We start from the raw sequence: 19,697 nt of genomic DNA, 5'->3' as shown, positions 1-19,697 counted from the left end.
TGCCGAGGCATTACCCGGAGCTCTTCCGCGAGGGAGCTGTTGCACAAGGATCAACAAAACAAAACAAAGAAACCAATCCAAATCCAACCAACCAACAAAAAAAAAAAAAACAACACAATTTCACCTGGCTCATGCCAGTCAGTGTCTCTTCAAGGGCACCCCAGTCCCAGAGCTGCAGCTAAAGATCACCTCAAGCCTTCCAGCAATACTAAGACACACACCATGCCATTATGAGATTAATGCATATTTTTTCTCTGTACTTATTACATGAATTTAAAATTATTTAACACAGAATGTACTTTGCAATTCATTTTCTTCTTTCCCTGTGCTCTTTTAAATCCTCTGTACTTATTGAAAACATCTCTTTTTAAGCCATCCCTTTGAGAAATATTAATGCTCCCACATGTGTCTTATTCAGGACTTCCATTGACCTTGTGACTGAGAAAATCACTTCCTTTCTGTATCAAACAAAAGCAGACTTTTTAGAGTAAGAGATTATCTTTTGACAATGTCAGAATATCTTGAATTCCACAAAGAAATGAATAAGGGAGCCTATATAATTTATTTTAATAGGAAGCTCAACAGAGGCTGAAATATTCATTCGTATTAAATAGAAAATACAAAACCAGCTATGCACTAGAATGAATGTCTTGGGAAGAAAAGCAGCAGTTTGCCTCTCAACTTGCTCTCATGCTCCCCTCTCCTATTCTGGGCTCCTGGTAGGTGTCATTTGTATCAAACCTTCAAGCCCTTACACCATACTCAGTCCTGCACTAGCAGCCCTGCAACAAAACCTTCCCCACGCTGCTCTTCCGGAGATATCCTCCAAGTCAAGGAGGAGATAGCTCGGGATATATTTGAATAGATCAAGGTTGAAGCCAGAAAACCTGGCCGAAGGAAGCTCCATTGCATAGCTTTCCAAGGCAGCCTTTGAACTTGGGCAACTCATGCAATGGTCAATAACAACATAAACCCAACTGGGACGTCCCGACAAGCGCCACGGCTCTGTCAAAGCACTGATCTGGAATAAGCTCACCCTGCCGACTGGGGATGGACTCACGCTGATAGCTGTGGTTTGTTCAAGGGCTGATGAATGGCCAAGTTAGCACCACAGGCATTGTGAGGGATTAAGCATCACCTGCAGCCAGCTACAAGGAATAAAGCCAGCACAAATTCCATCCAAGTGCTCCAGCTAATCCCAGAGAACTGCTATCACACACCCAACCCTGTGTTCTGGTCAGATTGGTTTTGCTGGGGACCCTGCCAGTGCGCAGATGTGAATGAATGATCATGGAAATCACAGAGAGAAGCTTCAAGAGAAATTCACCCAGCAATGGTTCTTGTGGACCTCAACACCCAGGACGTACATGGGAACGACGTTAATTCCCACTTCAGCTCCTTCACATCCCCCACACTAAGGGTAACGACAGTGAACCGAAGGAAGATATGTTACATGGCTGCCTGCAAGGCAGGAGCATCATAAGCCCGGGAACTTCTGACATAATTTTTCCCAATGGAATAGCTTACTTGGGACTTGATGACCTCTTGGAAGAAAGATTCTTGTCACTGCAGCCGCTGCCCACACAGACTTACTGCTTCTGGGGGCCTCTAGAGGATTCAGCTCAACAGAAGCTGGAGTAAGATCAAGGCTTAGTTCACGGTAAGTTAAATCTCTGCAGACAGAAGAAGATAATGTGATTTGTTAAAGTTCCTAGCATTCAGTTTTTAGGTCATTTACATCATATCTTGCTGCACTCCACTGTTTAAGCAAAATGGATCACTGAACTTAAAAAAAACATAAAATAACAACAACAAGTTACTGTCTAGCTTCTATACATATTTTCAGAAAATTCAGATGACTGTAGCATTTTCTTTTCAAATTCTTTGCTTCCAAGAAATAAAATAGATGTTGCCAGGCCCTTAACAGGATGCAGGCAGCAGCCCATTGCAAGGAAAATATGCACAGAATCTGTCTTTGGGAGCAAAAGAGCATTAAATGCAAGTACTCAGTCTCTGCAGTAAGCCCACAAGCCCCAGGTACAGCCAAAACACCCATTAATTTTAAAAAATTAACTACGCATTCTTTATGCTATTTTCTGTCTCTTATTTTCCTGGTTTATGTAAAGCGATTTAAAACTGTATGACTTAAAAATACTCATGTAAATACATGTATTTACATACTCAGTAATGTATTCCTCATACAAAGTAGTCATTTAATTTTACATGTACCTGCATGACTATTGAAGAGGAATGAAACAACATCTGTTCACAACAGTACTGAGGCCAAAGAAGGCTTCCTGAATTTCCTCAGCATTCTTTGCCACAAATGTCCATCAGTTTATACCTGTGGTCTGTTACTACAGCCTAAGAAATTCAACACATATTTAACTGGTATTGATTACTGCATATATGCTTCATAACACCAACTTCAAAAGAAATAATATTGTCTAATTCTTTTCATTTAAAATGAGATTTTAAATCCTTTCCTTTTTCTTAAACACCTTCTGAAGTACTACAGCCAATTTTTCCTTTCGAATTTATTCTGGGGAGCTATAAACTGCAGGGAAATCCTTTTCCTATATTGCTACCTTCATCATGCAGAGAATTTCCATTACCATGATTATAGTTATGAATATGTTTATGCTACGTACCTGCCAGGGGTATAGCCATTCCTGTGGCATTTTGCGATGGACTAAGAGGTGCGCAAAAGGCAGTCTCACCTCACTGCTCACACCAAGGGCTTCCTCTGCCTCCCCTGCACCAACACCTGGACTGGGCTGAGCCAAGTTCAGGGACATAAACTTACCCGAAAAGGAGATACTGGTGGTCTCCTGTTACAAACCTCCTTGCCAGATTCAGTGCTCCAGAAACTATAACAGTGTGCTGACCTACAGAGCAAACCCATGTTTGTAAGGAGAGACCTTGTCTCTGTCCAGACCCACTGGCACAAGGGACGTGCAGTCACCCAATGCACACTGTCTGGTCTGGAGCAAAAAGCGCAATCTTTGAGCTAAATGCCTGTCGAGAAGATGACTCTAAATTAATTCTCTCTCCCAAGCAGAGAATCCTGAGAGACAAACACTGGGAGCAGCAGTTAAGCAGGACTACATTAGGGTCAGAGATTATGCAACTATGGGGAGAAGACATTGGCAGCCAGGGAAATATCATTAAAGTTAGGCAAGAAAAAAGAAATGTTAAGTCTACGTTGCATTACCTTACTCTGTACATAACTAGCAGCAATTTCCCATTAGCATTTCAAGTCTCCTTTAGCAATCAGTAAAGTGTTAACTTTCATTCCCTTCCACACAGCCACAAGGAGGCTAATTTTCAGTGACAGGTTAACAATAAATAATTTAAAACTTTGTCAAGACTGTATGGGTTTTCTGACTGCCTGTGTAGTCACCTGACAACTTGAGAAGCAGGAACAAAGCGGTGGCAAGGCTGAGAAATCCTGTGGTTGCAGCAAGAAATAGAGAAAGTGAAAGAGAAGGCTGTAATGATCTGGAAATGAAGGTACAAGGAACAGGGTCAGATCAGCCCATCAGATATGTTTATACCGCACAGGAATCTGAGACAGGGCTTGCCTTGCCGGGCTGACACTGCAAGGCCATGAAGCATTAGGATACAGCAGGAATCTAGGAATCTAGAAACGAGGTAACACACACATTAAGTGTGCCTTTTAAGCTTAACAAGGAAAAGGGCTCAGGGCCAAACAGTGTAGAATATCTGCTCCACCCAACAACTTCAGTAGAGGCTCCCTCTCAAGATCCATCATCAAGTTTGTAAGATATTGCTGCATCACAAATCCTGGTCTATTTGCTACCTGCCTTGAGATGTATTTTTTCCTATGCTGTTTGAACACGGGCTCAGCGGTGTAACCATTTCAGGTATCAATCTTCCCTTATGCTGAATTCAAAACTTCAGCTATTTTTTATTGAAATGCTAAGGATTTAGTCTCTACTACCTTTCAAGGCTGTTCATGCAACCGCATTGAGAGTTGGCACCTTCTGTCAGGTGATTCATGTTTTGCTTCAGAGCTGATCCATCCCTTCATAATAATTTGTTTTATATACACAGGATATCCGCTGACTGACTGACAGACACATTCATTTCTGGTGTCCCAGGATGCATATTTTTAAAGATAATTTCAAATACTCAAAATCAGCAGTTAACAGGAAAAGTAGAGGAAAACTGACCATGTCACGTACTATATTCTGTATAATTAAAAAATCTTTGGATTTCATTAGAAGGCCTCTGCACCCTCTTACCCGAAAAGGATAATGAGAATGGTTGCTTTCTTTTGTATAATTACAAATATAATGCCAAGTTTTTCATATCTTTATCCTAACGTATGCTTCTCTGAACAGCTCTATGAAGAAGGATTTGAAGTTTTATACACACAAGCACACACACCGTTTTCTCTCTCTAAATACCAAATCTTTCTCAATTTGGTATTTCCTAAAGCACAAGTCTTCTGTCTTTTCACACAGTCTCTGGAGATTATTTCCTCCCCTCTCCTACCATCTAATAATGTTTCAGTCAATTTTAAACTAGCTTGCAAGGTACTTTTGTGGCTTATGAAATCACACGTGCAGAAGCTGGAATTGTAAGGGTCTGCAAAATAACAACATCTAAGATGGTAGAATTGGTCACCCTGTATGAAGTAAAGCCCAGGTTTGTATTCGTTATAACTAACCTTAATCAAAGGCTGTATCCTTCCACTGACACTGATAAACCACTACTTAGTTTAAAACTTAATTTAGAAGAATTTTAACTAGGAATGAGAGAACTGTCTGATTTTCAAGCCAGTCAAACACAAAGTACCAAAACATTGCATTACTATGGTGTTTTATATTATTTTTTTTTTTTACCACAGAAACTTTTACCTATTCCTCACTCCTCTATATAAAATTCCAAATAAGCCAGTAAAGAGTGGTAATACAAAAAACTTTCTGGATGATTCAGCAATTCCTATTTTGTGTGTGTGTGTGTTTTTGTGTGTATTTTTTTCCCTCTTTTCTAGCATAGCTCAAAGATTTTAAAATTAAATTTATAGGACAATCTCTATGTCTTTACCCAAGAGGACAAATTCTGAAGAAAAAACTGATGTATCTCAGCATTTGTGTATATTTTATCTTTCATATGCATATTAGAAATAATAGAACAGTAGCAATAGCTCAGCAGACCACTGTAATACCTGACATGACTTAAACCATGGTGGCAGTGATGTGGAGGGAGGTTAAGTTGAAAATGTCATGAATCATTTAAAGAGGTGATCCTGAAAAAAATGAAGGACTCAAATAGGTATAAAGTAAGAGAACTACACTTGGGACAGGAATAACTAACCGTGAAAATAAATACAAGGACAAGAATCGCTGGGCACATAACAGTTCTACAGAGAAGAATCTAATCCATCTTAAACTGCATATAAATCAGCCTGCTGAGAAAAAGGGAAGCACCCTGCCTGGATAGAGAAACAGAGTCCTTCCGTAAGACCAGGAGGATCTTCTTCAGAGTGGCTCATCCCTTCCTCCCTGATTTTGCAGTAAGACACTCAAACGGTGTGGCACTGCATTTCAGCTGGGAGATGTAATTACCAGCAAAGGGACTGTACTTTTTTAAACTACCTTCAGCTGCTCCTGAATATTTAAAAGCTGCTGCTCTGATTCAGTGAAAAGACAAGGAGAGAAAATAAAAAAGGCAAAATAAAAAAATAAATAAATAAAAATTGTTAAGTTCACCTATTTGCTTTTGGCTCTTTTTAGTTCACGAGGTAAGAGGTGATAAAGACTGATTTCCTACAACCTTCTAGACTCTGACTGTTTGATTACTTTTCCAGCCAGCTCCAGTACAAAGTCAAACATCCAACGTGAACTTAACATTTTAAATTCACCAGTCTGGCTTTGCACTGAAGTGGTGTAATAGTATTCATACAGGCTGCAACTGCTCAGAATCAGGTCAGAGACTGGTAACCTCCTGTATGACACGACATATGGGAATTCAGCGCACTTCACTGCTGAGCCAGTTCTCTCACACTCAAGCATCTCTAGGTATGTGCAACAGCTGGTCTGAAATTGCACTAAATATTGACGTAGACCTACTTTCAGGCTGCCTTTTGTATCCCCTTTTTCAAACTATCCTTCTTTCCTGATTCATTTCTACATGCTATCACCGGTCCTCAAAAGGAGAAGCAGCAACAGTTGAGATGTATTGTAAACCTTCAGAGGAGGTTTCTGAACTGAACATTACGTCCTTGTCCCTACAACTCTTTTGTCCCAACCTAATTACGCTAACCTATCCTATGTGAAGAGCTGTGAAGCTTCTTGGCGTGCAGGTTCTCTGCATCAGCTGTAAAAGACTTCTCTAGAGATCCGTCATGAAGATTAGCAGTTACTAAATGACAGTATGCAATTTCATAGGTACTAAATTATGACATCAATACATACATACTTAACTCCATGACAGATGCCCTGTTCTCATTTTGATTTTCTGTGATGAGTTTAAGAAGTCAGTGCTGTTCCAGCACCCATGATTAACACAGCTCACAGCCCACGGGAATGTCGTAAACTTCATCCTCCATACTCAGTTGAGCAACCAGACTCCACAAACTGCTTAGGCTCCAATTTGGCATGCTGACTGGACTCGTATGACTCCTTATTCCACTAGAAATGCTTAATTAGCAATAACCACTGAAGTGATTAAACAGAAACGTTACAAATGAGTATTTACATTTACTGTTACAACTTCCAGGTTTGTTCATATACAAATTACATTATATTACATAAATACAGAGAGAATTGGGTGCATCTCAATGGGAATATACCACACACAGCTTTATATATTTGCACTCATCTTTTCTAAGAAATAAGAGTACCTCCTTTTCTGGTGTCATCAAGAGTGAAATAGTGAAGAGTGAACTATCTGCACAAGGAGACAACTGCCATAAGTATACAGAAATAAAGCAACACCACATTAGGTCTGCTTGAATACTTCCGCTTGATCAAAATCTCCGTGCCTTTTCACTTCTCCACTGCCATTTGCAGCATCGTGTACTGGATGTGCATTAAAATCTTTTGAGCAAGGCTAAAATTAAAGGGGTGATTAAGGCAAAGAAGGGTGGTGATACGCCACAATGGCATGTTATTTCTTTAATCATAAAATTAACAAATATTCACTTAGAAGGGTAAGGTAAAAGCCTTTACTTGGATCTGTCCCAACTTCATTCAGGGAGACTTACAGTTACAGCCTGATTCTGAATTTGTTTTCTTTCCTAATGTGCCTTTTTTTTTCCCTAGCATTTGCATTTTCTTGCTCGTCTTTAATTAACTTCTTTCTGTGCTCATAAACTTGGAGAGGATTTTCTCTAAGCTCTCACATCTCTAGCTTATATTAAGACATTTTAAGCTTTAAACCTCTCATAAATTTAATGGATATAAATCATTTTAGAAAGACAGAAAAGTGCTAGCAAAATGCACTCAAGCTGAAAATTTTTACATGAACTTTCTATTTGACACAACTTAAAACTTATTTTAACATGTCTTAAGAACCCCTGAATGGGCCCGATCACAACAACAACAACAAAAAAAACTTTATTTCCTACAGAGTAAAATGAAGCAAGCTGGGAAAGAAAAGGATGGGGAGCACAGGGGATGGAACAGTAACAGCTAATACAACCTGAAGCATAAAAAGACTGCAGTAAACACGATGTCTACTTCAGGGAAAGAGCTTTTTGAGTCTATTAAATTAAGAGGCTGAGCTACCAAAACACGCTGGGAAAAAATCAACATTATAAAGACAGCACAGCTATAGTGATGGTAATGCTTATGGGCAATTGTTTCAAAATAAACACAGTCCTTTAAGAAAAGAGATGCTTCTCTGTGGTAAATGGTGGACCTGACTTTAAAAATTTCTCTCTGAATATCTGTATTGCTCTTATTTTGAAATATTTGTTTTTATCTACAGTGACAGAGCAGTTCTCTTCTACTTGCTGTCTAATCCATAGGGTATTAATAGTGCAATGTTGAACATTATCTCCTTTCCTGGAAGTACCAGTATTTCTAGAACATGACAGAAGTAATTCCTACGTATAACTTTCTCTTTTAATCTAGTACTTCAGGAGGACTGAAAATACATTTTCTTACTGTCTCTCCTTCCTGCTCACCTCTTCATTTTTCCCCACTGGATGAAGGAACCTGAATGCCATAAATACCAGCTGAATACATGGCACAACAGACACGAGCCTTGCCTGTCCCAAGTGGGAAAAGGAAAAAGACAGGCATCCTGAGGATCAACTCCACAGACCGATTTGGAGTCAAACCCAACCTTTAAACAATAGTTCCAGTTCTTTTCCTCCTTTTAAGGATGCATTGCTTTCCCTTGTTAGTGCACCAAGGCCTGACTCTCTCCCTCTTGCTTTGATATTAACATCAGTGACGGAGCGCAAGCAATAATGAAACGGAATTTGGTCTTCTAACATTTCTGCTCCCTGAGGTAGCCACAGACAACTCTTGACTTTCATCCACGCATCTATCATTTAGAAAGGAGCGATCACTTCTTTTGTGCTCAGCCATCTCAAACACCACGAGCAAAATGTGCACAAGACACCCCCTGAGCCTACCCAAGTCTAATAAGTTGCGTTGTTCGTACTTCTCACTATCAAGATCATGGTAAGCAAAACAACGTATTGTGCATTACAGTCTAATTTATAATTTTATAAACAGTCTAATTTTGTGAAACACACCCTAAGTCAAGTGAGCTGGTCAGTGCTGACGCACAGAAACAAGGCCCTGCGCTCACTGAGTGGCTGTGTCAGAGGCCTGGAATAAGGTGATGCTCCTTGTTCGAGCTCAGTGCTTCTGTTTATTTGCTAAGTGTTGCCTGTAACTGCAATTCATTTGAACAAAGAGTTCATAAAAAAATACTGGGAAAAATACTGCTTCCTGAGACACCACTTTTTACATTACTGTGGTAGTGAGCAGGATGAAATCTCTCTACGTATAATAACGAACTGAAATGGATTGGCAGAGGATACACAGCTACTAATTCCCCATTTTAAATTATGTGAGTCTACATCTGTTGTTAAGGGACACGTTAGGACCTCAATTTCAAGACCAGAAAAAAAAAAAAAAACCCTGTTGTCAGGCTGCACTGATTCTCTCAGACTTCAGCTGGGACCCAAACAGACCAGAGGGGCTGACAGGAGGGGTTCCTGCCGATGCTGCTAAAGCTCCTGTCCTCCAATGATACCACACACGAAGGCTGTAAGGAGCAAAAAGCCATTGCTCTGCAACCACTGCAGCTTCATGACATTTATTTGCAATTACTCAGCTATGGGGCTGGTGCTCCAGATGTGGCTTTTGAAACAAGGAGGTGCATCTCAGAGCACGATGAGCGCTCACAGCTGAGAAGCCTGTAACCTCTGCAGGGGCTGCTGCTCAAAAAGACAAGCTTCAGCTCTCAGCGAACACTGGGGCTGACTCTTTGTCATGGAGAGACGCATAAATGAACCCCCACTTACACGGTCTGCCGGTCCTAATTTTGTTTCTCACAGTGCCTTTATGCCACTTCAGCCCTTCCCTCCTTCCCTTTGAGAAGAGGTAGAGACAATGTCGTCCTGGCCCTGTTTCAAGCAGATCTTTGAATGGGTCCTGAAAGCTTGCTAGTGCGAAAGCAATATGATCTGCCCCGTGGATATACAGAGTTCAAGCTTTCAATGAGAAAGACTTGAAAGCTGTAATGCTGTTACTGTATTTGCACCATAAGATCTCATTTAGCAGACCTACATAATTTTGCTCTGAGGGACCTCTGGGCTGAGTCAGCAACAAAAGAAAAACTTTGTCACTGGCCTTCTATGCTGCCACCTAAAGTTCCTACGTCTGGAAATACAAGCGAGACGTAAGCACACACAACTCCCACAGTTACTGCATAGTGTATGCATGCTGGCACTTTGTGTAGAAGGACACTACCAAGGAGAACCAAAGTGAAATTGGGGGTAGATGTGGGACCTTCTACACCAATCTTACTTCCAGCCCATCCGCAACCTCATCAAAATGTTCCTTTTCCCTGATGACCTGAAGACATTCAGCATGAGGATGGGCACTACTGGGAAAGCAAAAAGCCACTCTTGTTCTGGGATTGTTGCTCCCCTGCATAGCAACCAGTTTGCTCAGAGTTCTTCCAAGACTACTCAAATGGCCTATCCCCATCCCCAGGAGCAGTGTCACTGCTTTACGTTCACTGATAACTGCAGTGACATCTATGATCACATATCCAGCCAAAACAATCGCAACGTGTACACAAATCCATACGAGTCCATGTAGTTCCTGCCACTCTCTTTCCACATCAACATCGTGCTTTCAGGACCACAGAGCTACCAGAAGCCCTCAGAAATGCTGGGTAACCTTTACACTTCACCTTTGTTGGAAAAGTCCCCACTGCCTCAAGATGGAAGTCTTCTCACTCATATCATTCCCTGTTACGTGGAACACGGAGTAATGTGAGCAGCTGCCACCAGTTTTATGATCTGTCTTTGGAGAAAAACAAGAGCTGGGAGACTAAACACATAGAGAAAAACGCTGCTGCAGCTTTTGATACAACGCACCAAATATTCCCAGGTGTTTAGCTGCTAGCTTGTACCAATGCATCTTTCACTGTTGTGGTTATCTATAAAGGTAACCTAAGTCCATGTATATCAGATATTTATAAACCAAAGCTGTCAGGAGTGTGTCATTTACAGTGCTGCTGAGTAGGCAGATCCAGATTTTGAGTGCTGAACATGCTCCATGCCCCTCTGATCCCCAGTGCTGCATCCCAAGGCACACGGCAATGGGCACATTTCCCCTTGGATGCCCAGCTCTCGCCTGGGGGTCTCTATGAACGGCAGGGACCTGCTGATGGCCTGCAGAAGTTCTCTGCTGCCAATCCCGTGGCTGCAGGGCCACGACAGCCTGCCCTCCAACCACCTGTCCTTCCTACCAGCTGACATCCCCAGCACTGCTGCGGAGGCTTTGAAATCTGACCAGGAGGCTCACCTGGTTTTTTGTGTTCCCTGGAGGTAAACAGAAGGAAAAATAATCTTAAGGTACCGTCTCTAGAAGACATTTCAAATGGAAAAAAAATATATAGCTAGGAAAGAAATGGAGTTCTCTCTGCAGGTGTCACTGAAAATATTATGCTATTACAGAAGCTGACAACCTATCCAGACCAGCACTTTCCGACACCATCTGAGCAGAAAGGTAGGTAACAGGAATAGCAGAGGTCCACAGAAGGGTAACCAAAATGCCGAAGATATTTAGAAGCCTTCCACATGAGCGCGCTTGTTTCATTTTGAAATTTTTAATTTAAACAGTGAGTTAGCAAAGTCGATTAGGCGTTCCTAGCCTTCAAACAAAAGCAGTGCTGCAACTGATGAGATTAAGATGTAACACCACTTGCAGCTGATAAAAAAACACACTACAGAGTTCATGATTCATTTTACCACAAGTTATAAGTGAGTATAAAACACAGCACAGTTTTAAAGCACTGAGATATTTCCTTATTGTGATATTCTAAATAAAAACAATGACAAAGGATATACAGCAACAGATCAACAAGGCATTAAGGCTACAAAAATTTCATTCAAATTTGCATTGCTGCATAATTGAATGTGGATTTTGTTCATGTGATCAAAAAAAGCCAATATTATTTTATTCATATTATATTTAATAAAAAAAACCTGACACTTTCTTACTGTCACCAGAAGATCCTGGACTACAGTGACTGATATCTGCCACTGTGCATTCCAAAAAAAAAATCATTTATTTTTAACTATAGTATGAGTCACAACAGCACCTTATGCTCTTCTCTCTAAATACAGAAACAACCCCCAGCTCAGAGTTTAAAAGGCTGGAGAAGTAGCAAAACAACAAAAAGGAGGAAACTATACCACCGGGAAAGATTAATGAGGGGCACAGTGTAGCCAGACATGCCTTGTACTTGGGCAAAGCTTGTGCTATGGGGTCTGTACATGTCAAGAAAAATCTACCCACTTCTCTGCAACTTACCTTCATGAAGTGAACAGATAGAGTGCACAAACACAATTTTACATAACCAAACAACTGGTACAATACTTCACCCCATTACAAACAGACAGACCTATCTTTGGACAGAAATTTTGCTCTTAAACCAAAATGCTGGTGGCTTTGGTTTTTATGAGCTTAGTTAATCAGCATGCAGGCACACTGTGTTTGGAGGAACATCTGAAATACGTGTTACAAAAATAGATTACCAGAAGTTATGTCTGGGAAGTAGTGAGATTTTTTCAAAACACATTGATTCTGAAAAACACGTGTCAATTATAAAGTGCAACGAACAGAAATTTTAGCCTGCTTTTATTTTCTTACAGTTTTGCTGTACACAGACACACAAAAAGCCTCAAGCCCTGCTGCATGTACCTACCCACAGACTGCCAGAGCACGCTGGGGCTAGAAAATCCATTCTGTAGGAAACCTAACATTAAACTTCACTGCTGTCCAAGCGTATGTTTATTGAGGTGAGCTTTAAACAGGAAAATTGCAACTCTCCAGACAACCTCCATTTGTCAATGCTTTTCTCCTCAGAGATCAAATAGTCCCAAGATCCTACAAGAGTAAGTAGCAAATAATCGATGTACTTGCTCACCATACACCTCACCTTCATTGACTTCCACCCTACAGAAAGGAAGAGCAGCTATTGTCATATTCCCCATACATGCTGCCATCTGTCAAGTGTTGGCTATTGGCTAACATTGGCTTTCCAAAACTTTATTACCCAGTGCTGCTAATTATCCCTGGTGGAACTAAGCAATAGAAAGTTTTTTATTGTTTATATTTGGACATTACTTCTCTTGAACAGATTTTAAGCTGTGGGCAATGCTGTTCTCTGCTGTTCTGTTCTTTTGCTGAGTTCCCACTGGTCCAGCTCTATTGTTAGCAAAGCAAAGGGAAAAAAAACACAAAAGATCACTGGCTAGATTATTTCATATAGCAAAACCCAATTTACATTTCCTAACAGGAACTGTATCCAATTACCTCTAGGTTGTCTGTACCATGGTCTGCTACCAAGCAGTTTTATTTTGCTCAGCTCGCCTTTTGGAAATAATTTATAGAAATCTGTTTGCTGACATTTTGTTGCCAGAAATCAGCATTCATTTCCTTCAGCATTTAACTCCACCTGGTTTTTGTTTTGTTCTTCCTTCTTCCAGCCCCCTGACTTCGATGAGATCCTGAAGTTTCCCTTACAAATTTGGAGTAGTGAGTAGAACCAGTATAGAACCAGTAGACCCTTTACAGATCAAGGGAGCAAGGAGGCAACCTGTTACTGCAGTGGGATCTTACTGGTAAGCTTTGTGTAGGATGGCACATATGCATGTTACTGACTACAGCACCATTTATCAGATTACTACAACTTAAAGCAACATTTGAAATCAAAAAGAAAGTAAGAAAAAAGGTAATTAATAGAAATACAGGTAATAAAATAGAAAATAAAAATTAGATTATATTAGAAATAAACTGATATGCAATTAAAATGTTTTGCATAATTCAAAAAAATTAAAAAACAGAATAAAAATTATTGAATACTAATATTTGTAAATGCAAGATTTATAAAATACATGCTTAGATTGAATGTGGAGAGATAAAGAATGGTATCAATTCAGAAAAGAAATATGTCCAGAAATGTTCAATAACATAGTGGAAACTAAATGATCATATTTCTAACATGACAGAAAATACAGATATTAATGGATCTCAAAGAATAAGCCTGTAGGTTTTGGGTGGTTTTTTTTGTTGTTGTTGTTTGTTTTTTGAAACAAACAATAATGTTTTACTTTAAAATGACAGCACATCAAAATTGCACACATTTCTATAATAGATTTCTGTGTTCTTATTCCCATTTGTGATATGTTGGTTTGAAAGATCGAAAACTTTGCTCTAAGGTGTTCTTGCAAATGGTCTCTCCTAAACTATTCCTGAAAATCCCTATAGATATCTGCAGGTACCATCTACATGCACAAAACGATGCAGCAGCATCTCATGTTCCATTCTATTTGCATGTTTAAAAGCAAAACTAAAAAGTAAAACACTTTAACAAGACAGCTTAGAAATTTATTTTGAAAATAAATTCTTCAAAGCAACAGAAATTAGCTCTTAAGTTATAACAGAGATCTGTAGGAAACAGTCAGGCCTATATTCCATATGAGTCAAAAACAGTGATTTAATTTTTAGAACCATTAGGAAAGAAAGGAAGGACTAAAATGAAATCATAAAGTCTCTACAAATGTTTCTGTTCCTCTTACCTTGAGGGATGTGGTAAAACACAGAAAAGCCTGACTAGAGTAATCAGAGATAGGAAACTGTTTTCGACCCTAGAAGAATTAGATAAGCAACCTTCTGCCAGGAACACAACAAACTGAGGTGGGAGATGATGGTGGGCTACAAAATCACTTATGGCATAGCAGGTAAGTTGTCACTGATCACTCCCTCTCCTTTCACATGATTCAGAAGGTATTAATTTAAAACAATCTTCAATACAGCATTGCTATGCTTATAGAAACTTTCAGTAGTTGGAGAAATTACCACGCACATGCCTGGGGGGCGGGCAGGATCTTTGTCTGCAACTTTGTCGTCTCTGCAATATGAAAATCCTTACAAAAACTTAATGATGTTTCTGAAAACATCACTGAACACCTACAGTCACATTGCCTGGGCATCCCACTTAGGTAAGTCAGCCATTTATTGATCTTTGTTCTTTGCATCATCTTCAAGACAAAACCTGTCAACTACACGTTGAATAAGGAGGCTCACTGACCCCCTGGATAAAGACATAAAATATTGTGGGATTTGAGGTTCTCCCATCTGTGTTTCTGCCAACAAAATATACCCAGGAATATTCTCTTCACTTTGATCTATCTAGCCTGCAAAGGATTCAGAATTAAAATTAAATAAATCAAAGTAACATGAAATATATGACAATCAACACGACTCAGTTTGGGAATCTTGGAAAAGCTGGGCTCACTAAATCCCAAGGTACCATTCATTAGTTTAAATGAAATACTTGCTTGAATTTGAGAAATTCATGTTTCATTTGTTTCATTTTCTCACCTTTGGACAAACAGCTACCTGACAAATTTATCCTAACATACCTTCTTTAATCTCAGCCACTCTGGGTAGCTGTTACGTGTTGTTTAAGCAGAGGAGTATTACACAAACACCTGTGCTAAATAATTTCCTGATGGCAATGTCTGAAAAAATCCAGAAGGATGAGTTAGCAGACTGAAGAGCACCAGCATATCTCAGATTTTAAATTAATGGGATTTATATAGCTAGTTCCCTGTATACCTTAATAAACACTGCCATATAGTATTCAACAACCCTCAATGACTCTCATTCCTTACCTCTTGCAACAACTGTCAGTAACTGGACAACGCTGCCTGCTTCTGACAGGCATTTAACTCAAGAAGGAAGATAAGCAGAAGATGCAAATGAATTACATTCCTGCAAATTCACCTTGTTTTTCAGACTGTAGTCCAAACCTTGTAATTCCTAAATCCGACCAGCCTGATAGTAGATTATATGCTCTCCAGCATGGGGAAGAAAAGTGGCCCAAATTTCAACTCTCAAATAAGTTTTAGCTATAAGCTTCCAAATGTCCATCAAATTACCTCTAGCATTTCGCAGGAGCTGAAAGAGCAAAGCTCTCTGGAATATCGTTAACAGCATTGAACGTCCTATTCAGACTACTCAGTCTGGGTCAGCGGTTTTCTCGGTGACATTTATTTGACAGGAGAACAGTGATGCCACCTCCGTGGTCAGTGAAGCTCTGCATCCCAGCTGATGCTTTCTCTGCTAAAACACAGACACGTCAGCCTCAGTGAAGAGGCAGCAAACCTGCTGCAAAGGACTTCTAATATTGGATACTCACGTATCCAAAGCCAGACCTTTCACCTTCTGTTACAGCCAGCCCTTGGCATTGGATTTCCTAACTGAAACCAGGCTTTTCCCAGCAGTTCAACCTCTACAGGACTTTCTCGTTGACCATTAATATCGCCAGCTGAGATACAAGTACAATGAAGGTTCAGAAGAAAACTTCAATTAAACATTTTTTCATTGAAGTACTAATCTGCTGAAACTAAAGCTACCTGCAGGAATGAGGCTATTTTGGATATAAGCCTTGCTTGAAAATATATATCTATATATATAAATAAATAAATAAGAAAGCTTGAAGAATATTTCTGAAAATGCTACAACTACCCACCAGAGAAGCTCCCCGTTCCCAGACCTTAGTCAGAGCACTCAGCCACTCAACTTTAGGCATGTGCCTGACAGATCACGCTCGCTGTTCTTCCTGGTCTGACCCTCAATGCATGGATGAAGGAAAACTGCAAACACAGATCGCATCACTTCAAAAGAAAATGTGAGGTCCTTGGGCAGGAAAAAAGTCCTCTGATGTGCAGAAGGTGAAGGAAAATTATTGGTGTCAACTGGAGTTCTGTGATCTCTTCCCATCTACTCTAAGACCTATTTAGAAATGGGGTTTCACTGCAGTTTGAGCTTTAAAGGCCAACTTCCCACATACCCTTAGCTTAAGGCTTGGTGTGTTTTAGTTTAGCTTCAAGCGCGGTGAAAGAAGATCATTTCAATTCCTTAATGCCTAAACTGCCCTATTATCAGATTAAATGCAAAATACAAACAGCAGCACTTGGGTGTCTGCTGACTTGACTTACACTGAAAATTCAGAAATCAAATGAATGTGCAGGGACATATTATGAAAGAAAGAACATAAAAGTAATTATTTATGATCCCCATTGTCTGTACTTACTATCTTACACCAGTTAATGGACTTTTAACCTCAAAATTGTGATGTAGAGTAGATAGGGTAGCAGGTATTTGAAGGAACTGCTTCCAAAGACATTAAAATTACAACAAAGGTTATATAAATAAACTGAAACATTTAAGAAGAAGAAATTCAGTCATGGACACATGATCACAGAATCACACAACTTATTCCACTAAATCTCCCCCAGTATACTGCTAATGAGCAACCCCACTGTTCACTACTCCATCCAGTTAGAGCTAATCTGAGTGAAAATACTAGTACTCTTAACGTGGGAGAGAAACAAACCCAATCCAACACACTATTTCTCACATGATGAAAGTTGCCAGGAGTAAACACCAGACAAACTCTAAAGCACCCGTTTCCCAAATGGTAACTCGTACTAGGTAAAGTACGCGGTCCAAGCCTTCAACACAAGCACCCAGTAAAGCTTTACAAATGCATTTTCTATCAACCACAACCATCAATACAAGACTTGGGAAAGCCTCTTTGGAATGTCCTGGCCCTCCAAACTTCCAGGCAGAGTAAAAAGCAGGTCGGGTCTGATCTCTGAAATGCCTTGGAAGGGCTGCCCAATAGGTTAATAACCACTGGATTTTGTTTTAGGTAATTTCCCAGAGCTTGTTATACCACAGGCAATTTCAAATTATTTTCTGTTGGCACAGTAACAAACGAATAGGAACTGCTGATGTCCACAGGGAGTTCCAGGGTGACCAGGCCTGGAGGATTTGAAGGACACTACGGCAGGCCTAGGGCCCTCTTGGCTCTTGAGCTCTCTCCGTTCATTAACCTGCCCTCACTAGCCAGTCTGCTTCCAGCAGCTCGCACACAAATGTGTGCCAGGCTCCCTGGGGATTAGGCAGTCGAGGGGTAGGCAACTACTTCTCACTTTGGAAGCCAAGCACAGAGCCAGCTTCAACTACTCCCCTCTTCGCAGCCTCCATCCCTCGGGCCTCTCTCTCCAGCCCCACATACCCTCCTTAGGGCAGCCCCTCAGCCCCTCTCCCTCAGCTGGCAGATGATGTGGCTCAGTCCCTCCTTGCCCCCGAACTTGCATCGAGTTAGTGCCGTGGAAGTGCCCACTACACAAGGAATTACTGGCCTGCCAGAACTCCTGATGCTCTCCTTGTTTTAGGATTTACTCAGACTTTAAGACGGAAGGGAAGAGATCTTAAGGACAAACTTTTCTTCCCTACAATGGTTCAAACGGTGGGTCAGGGCAAGCCCTATTTCTTTCCTTATTTTTTTCTGATCACCCTGCTTTTGCTGATACATACATAAACACCAGACTGTTGTGTGATCATACCCACATTTTCTCCTTCCTCTAGGTACTGAGTAACTCCAGACTGAGTCACCAGGCGGGCACACAAAGCACAGGTATCAAACAGCTGCAGGGGGAACCGTGGAGTGCCAGGAGTGCATACGGGTGCAGCTGCCCTTCCTATTTTCTGCAAAAAATGACTTCTGTCAACACAGGCACGGCCGGCTACTGTGCAAGTCACAACACAAGGGGCCAGCTGCTGGAGGGCAGCCAAGTTACAGACGTAACGCTTTGTTACGCACGTACGCTTTGTTCCACGCTAACTCATAGCAAAAGAGAGCTTAATTCACTTTACAACAAGATTGCAGAACACTCCTGAACTGACCAGCTAATTCTCTGCAGGAGTTGTGCTGTGTCAACGCAGGGCAAAAGAAGTGAGCCTGAAGCAAGCCCCCTGCGTTGCCCTGCTCTAATAATCCACACAGAGATTCGGAATCCAAAATTGGATTTGAAGATGTGGCTGACCTGCTGATTAGTGATGGTTTTGCGCCCTACGGTCTCTACAGTACTAGAATGATTACAGAAGGACATTACTAAGCCGAAAGATACAGACTCCTATCTCTCTAAGGTGTCTGTAGGAATATTCAAGGAAAGGAGCTAATTTTTTTTTGTGCCCATCTTCAGAAAAGAAATAAGGTTACACTCTCCACGAATAACAAAGATGTGGAGGATTCTTTTGTGGACAAATCACATATATAAATACTCACCTATTCACACACCTGGTAGTAAAATCTGAGATTTTTTGGTAAATGTGTAGACCTTCTGCAAAGAATTTTTTTACTTTTAATTAAACATTCCTGAAAATTATAACCACACAGTGAAGACTAAGGGGATGAAGAGAACATGCATTCTTACAAGACATTATCAAAGCATCAGTTAAACTGCTTTTGTTTGATGGACTCTTCCATGTTGACTTCTCTCACAAGATATTACCATTGACGAAGGACAGGAAACAGCGACAATCTTTTCACCTCATCAAGTACAATTCTGGAAAGGATTCCCATGAATAGTTAAATACTATTTACTGGTTCCAAGTTTCTTCTCATGTATAAATTCCCATCAAAGCAAAGAGCACTAGTTGGCAGTTGGAATATAAAAAGATAGAATTGTTGGAATATAAAAAGATAGCTTGAATCCCCATCAAATACTGTGCTATTTATTATATCATTTAGATTAAGATAACCTTCTCATCACCACAGCATTACTGGATTGCCTTCTGCTTCTGCGTCGCAACAAGCACATACCTGACGGCTGACTTTTAACAAGCTGCTATTGAATAACCACAAGAAGAAAACAAAAGCAAAAATCCTATCTAAAGCTGGCATGAAATTAAACCATTCAATGTAAAGCTGCTGTGACATTATAATTCATGTTGTAGAGATCTGTTCACCAGAAATTTCAGCTGCAGTGAACAAGACCCTCTAGGCCTATGCATACAAAGCAGTTGCTGTGTCACCTGTTAAGCTTGTTGTATTAGGCTCGTGAGGAAGAACTGAAACTCATGTTTTGCCAGCTTTAAGCTGGAAGC

General features: G+C 40.4%; 1 protein-coding gene across 8 annotated transcripts in view; it reads right to left on the bottom strand.

Annotated features, from left to right (window-relative positions):
- LOC310902572 (uncharacterized protein) overlaps positions 1–19,697 on the bottom strand; it is an 881,556-nt gene that overhangs the window by 435,548 nt on the left and 426,311 nt on the right. For all 8 annotated transcript variants that reach the window (XR_014586773.1, XR_014586774.1, XR_014586775.1 and 5 more), the window contains one exon: positions 1,528–1,673. Coding sequence is in view for 4 of the 8 variants with exons in the window: in XM_083844327.1 (XP_083700453.1) it covers positions 1,528–1,673 (146 nt within the window). In the remaining 4 variants the exon portion in view is untranslated. The remainder of the gene's footprint in view (positions 1–1,527; positions 1,674–19,697) is intronic.

The sequence above is a fragment of the Anser anser genome (assembly GCF_964211835.1).
Source record: "Anser anser genome assembly, chromosome: 7".
Classification (NCBI taxonomy): domain Eukaryota; kingdom Metazoa; phylum Chordata; class Aves; order Anseriformes; family Anatidae; genus Anser; species Anser anser.
This window is presented reverse-complemented; position numbering and strand designations above follow the sequence as displayed.